The sequence below is a fragment of the Mytilus galloprovincialis genome, chromosome 13 (assembly GCF_965363235.1).
Source record: "Mytilus galloprovincialis chromosome 13, xbMytGall1.hap1.1, whole genome shotgun sequence".
Taxonomy (NCBI): Eukaryota; Metazoa; Mollusca; class Bivalvia; order Mytilida; family Mytilidae; genus Mytilus; species Mytilus galloprovincialis.
In genome coordinates, this window is record NC_134850.1 from 61,183,799 (window position 1) to 61,188,794 (window position 4,996).

Below are 4,996 nucleotides of genomic sequence, written 5' to 3' on the forward strand. Positions count from 1 at the left end.
GCACCATAGAAAAGCAATTTGACAACTTTAATTAAATCAAATGCACATCTTAAATTACACTAGAGAGTAGAGAAATAAATGATGCTAGCTTTTTTACAACAATAAATTGTATTCTACAATGCAGTATCAGTGTTTTGTGAATATATAGTTGCAGGTAAAGATGATATGCTGGCTGATGATTTAGAAATATATATCAAATGTAAGTATTAAAGAAAGGCTGTTCAAAAGTCATAAATCAATTGAGAGAAAACAAATCCGGATTACAAATTAAAACCGTGGGAAACACATCAACTATGAAAAGGAAAACAACGAACGAAACAACGGAACACTGAAGTGCAACAAAACAAAAACGACAATGAAACATACACAGAAATGAACAATTAGATAACAACTGCCATATTCCCCTTTGGAACAGAACATTTAAGAACAAAATGGTTGGTTGAATCTGGTTTTATGGCTGTTAAACGTCTGTGCTTTATGGCAATGTTAAACAAACCGCTAGGTTTTTAATTAGGTTTACTTATCTGATGTATAATATTACAATTACCAGACTATTGATATAGAATATTGTGTTAGTAATAGTGCAACTAACAATGTCGGCCTTTTTCCAAAATCGAACTGTGTAAAACAAATACATCCTGTGCACAGAGTTGCTACAAACTAAAATCGTAAACATTAACTGGGGGATTATTTTACTTTTACATACGAATAGAAAATAGAAAATAAAAAAATAGAATCGCCACTACAAAATATAAGAACCAAAACAATATCCAATATGCATTACACGAACCCTGAATTAACAAATACCGAGACCTGTCTTAAAACGATGCGAATTCAAACTCAGCAAAAGAGTCATATTAGGTGATAGGTCACGTTCGATACTTAAAAGACCATGCAGACGAAGTAAATAGTTAACCACAATCTAAGACGTGGAAAACGTCCATATTTAGTTTTGTATTAAACCATTGCATCGAAACACATGAACATTATGTTATCTGAATTGTGATATTCGAACAATGACATCACCTAATAAATTATATAGAAAACAGCAGTGGCAATACCATTTTATTTAAATCAGCTTAACAAAGAAAAGATAAAAATGTAATCATTATTGTATAACTTTTAATATGAAAATAAGAAGATGTAGTAGGATTATCAATGAGACAAGTTTCCTTAACAGACAATATGTCACAGAAATTAACCACTTTAGGCCCCTTGTGGCCTTCGACAATGAACAAAACACATGACGTTAAGTTATGAAAAAAAAATAGTTTGATAATTTAAATATAAAAAAGAAGATGTGGTATGATTGCCAATGAGACAACTATCCACAAAAGACCAAAATGACACAAACATTAACAGTTATAGGTCACCGTACGGCCTTCAACAATGAGCAAAGCCCATACTGCTTATAGTCAGCTATAAAAGACCCCGATAAGACAAAGTAAAACAATTCAAGCGAGAAAACTAACGGCCTCATTTATGTAAAACAAAATGAACGAAAAAACAAATATGTAACATATAAACAAACGACAACCACTTAATTACAGCCTCCTGACTTGAGACAAACACATACATAATTAATGTGGCGGGGTTAAACATGTTAGCAGGATCCCAACACTCCCCCTAACCTGGGACAGTGGTATAACAGTACATCATACGAACGAACTATAAAAATCAGTTGAAAAAGGCTTAACTCATCAGATAGACAAAAAAAATAAAAGTGGACGCGGCCGGGTACTTATACATCCCGACACAAAAAGATAAAATGAACAGATCTGAGAGTACTCGCAGTTATCTGACAGCTAGTTCAAAGCCATTAACAACTAATAATAAAAATCATGCCTCTAATAGATATAGGAAGATGTGGTGTGAGTGTAAATGAGACAACTCTCCAACCAAATAACAATTTAAAAAGTAAACCAGTATAGGTTAAAGTACGGCCTTTAACACGGAGCCTTGGCTCACACCGAACAACAACCTATAAAGGGCCCAAAAATTACTAGTGTAAAACCATTTAAACAGGAAAACCAACGGTCTAATGTCTAACTTACACATTCTGATCACATGTTTAGTTCAATCACCTGATTGTGTTCAGAACGGAGGTAACACAACAGTCGTTCCTAAAACGACAGAGTTGTCAAAAACAACCATAATTACTCCATCGTCATCAGGAGAAATGAAGGATATCCAAATCAAAATACAAGAACTCAAGAAGGATTTATATGTGAATCCAAAGTTAACATCAAGTAAGTATGTTTAAACAATTAAAGATTAGTTTAGTCTTACATAAAGGTAATAGTAGTATACCGCTGTCCAATTATCACTGGACATTTGTGTCATGTTTTTATAGTTACAAAGACATAACGCGTTGTTATTACTAATCTTTGTAAAAGCGATGGGCGACTTTCTTGGTAGTGCGATAGATTGACGTTGACGAAATAATTGCAAACCTTTCAATCTACATCATTGAGCAAATAAACTTGTTGGCTCAGACGATTAAAACATATAGTTGGATATTAATAGAGATTTTCGAATAGATTTTTTATTTTTTACTACAAAAACTTATTTTGCTTTTTGCTGTTGAAATATAGGATTAATATAAATGTATAACAATAATGCAATAAAAAAATTTTTTTTTTTTTAATTCTCAAAAACGAATTTGTTGGCATATTTTGATTCTTTTTTTCAGGATACAATAGATCTGTGAATAGTGTATATGACAGCAGAATATCATCAGTAGCTATAGGAACAGTGGCAATAGTATTCATTTCAATTGTTTTTGGAACTATTATTATCTTAGATTTGATGAAATTCGTCAATCATGTAAAAGGTATTATCATTCGACAGTGACGGTACGACAGTGTGAAAGATGGATAACCAAACAGAACATTTTACATTTTAAATACAATATTGATATTTATAGATATGTAGAATACAAAATGGAAATTTAGAACACAATTAGCAACAATAACGATGATAGTAAATGATAAACATAGTAACTATGATAAAACTGTGGTTCAGATCATAATCTATTTATCATTGCATTTTTACCATGCTTGCGATAAATGTTATTTATATAGTGTTACATTTTTTTCTTTGGTAATCAATGCGTGTTTGTATACAACCCTTTAAAAAAGTAAAATAACAAAAATACCGAAATTCGCCTTAATCAAATAGGGAAATCAAAATCTCAAGCACATCAAACAAATAGATAGCAACTGCCATATTCCTAACTTTAAAAAGGCACGTCAACTGGTTTTATTGCTTTTTTTTTATTTTCTTATGTAAATATATTTTTCCCTTGAAACAATATAATACTTTTCAGACAACAATATTCAATGATTTATAAAATGCATATTTAGCTTTCCAAAACCGTGTGAATTTGCTGAAAGCACTTTCAAAAGTTCAAATAACAAAAACAATGAACTTTGAGGAAAGTTCAAACCATATGTTCCTCTCAAATGGCAAAAAAACCTCAAATATAACCAACGAATGGAATACAACTGTCATTACTTTTGCGTTTCTGGTTTTAGACAGGTATTTCATATCCAGAGGAAGTTAGTTGTTAAGTATTGATGTAGATATGTCTGATACTGTTGAACATGGTTTCGAGCGTCACTGATGAGTCTTTTGTAAACGAAACGCGCGTCTGGCGTACATACTAAATTTAGTCCTGGTATCTATGATGAGTTTATTTACAGATGCGAAGAAAACGCATTCTTAGCTAAATCTTTATAATGCTTGTTTAATGGGCCCTGTTTTGGATAAATGGGCAGAGCTAACGTCGACAATTGTTATTCCCATGCAGTCAATATTTCCTACGTATGAAATGTGTGTGAAAACATGCAATTCTCTTCATTTTTTAAAGACAGTTATTTATTTTGCTATCTTTCTACTTTAAAATCTCTGTGAACATTAATGATATACTAAAATATAACTGTTTTGTACATACTTAACTATTGCTCGTAAGATAAAATAACCTTATTTTGTAATACTTCATTTTTTTAAGACTGCATATGACCCTTAGTGTAAATTTTCAGAATTACTCAACAAACTGTTGTTTATAAAGTGAAATTATCATAACGGATAGTTCAGCAAGCGAAATCTATTGCAAGGGCATACAATTCGTGTCAAGTGAAGACTGTGTACTTATCGTTCATCATTATATTCGTACATTATAATAATTATGGTAGATGTTGTGTATACGATAGAAATAGCTGTACGACAATCTTGCAATACCCTGAGACGACATTTAGCTGGAAAAAGGGGCAATAGGACCCAAACAAATACTAGGTTTTCAATCTCTAGCTAAAAAAACTAACATACTAGAACCCCAAATTTGTTCTTTTGTAAGCGTCTATGTACGACTTTAGTAATTTATAACGAAATTAGAAAAATAGTATATGTTTTTTTTTTTTTATAAACATATATATATATTTCTATTGGCTAATACATAAATATATACGGCTCTCAATGATCATATGACATTTTTGTAATCACATTCAGCGTATAAACGGAATTTTCTTAGAGGCCTTTATAGGTTAAGAATAACTTTATAGAACAAACGGGTTAAATAGCTCTATTCGTTATGAAGGGGTTATTTTTTTCGAAAAAAAATTGAAGAAAATGAAGTTTTCCTTTTTTATTTGAGAAGCGCAAATTTCAAACTGAAATATCCAAACGAATAGTTATGACGGTATATTTTTCCTTTCTCTCCTTCGGAGAATGAAACTATAAGTCTCAATCTAATGAGGTTTTAGTTAACATGACTATTATAACTAGCTGTTAAGGTTAAAACGATATATAGATCCATTCCTTTTAAATGTTAGATTTGATCGTTTCTGATGAAGATTGATCTAAGGCAGCGGTTTGGAAGTTGTTGATTAAGGGTTATTTAATTTCCTAACATGTATGTGACATTACGGTGTTCCTTCATAAAAGCATGTTGAAACAGAGGGTACTGTCTTCTGTTCCGTGTGGGCAAGCAGTTTTC

At 31.5% G+C, this 4,996-nt stretch overlaps 1 protein-coding gene across 1 annotated transcript; it reads left to right on the forward strand.

Annotated features, from left to right (window-relative positions):
• Positions 1–1,549: 1,549 nt before the first annotated feature.
• On the forward strand, positions 1,550–3,047 carry LOC143057488 (uncharacterized). Its single transcript, XM_076230795.1, has 2 exons — positions 1,550–2,249; positions 2,693–3,047. The coding sequence occupies exons 1-2, from the start codon at positions 2,042–2,044 to the stop codon at positions 2,851–2,853; spliced, it is 369 nt and encodes a 122-aa protein (XP_076086910.1). The 5' UTR covers positions 1,550–2,041; the 3' UTR covers positions 2,854–3,047.
• Positions 3,048–4,996: the final 1,949 nt, after the last annotated feature.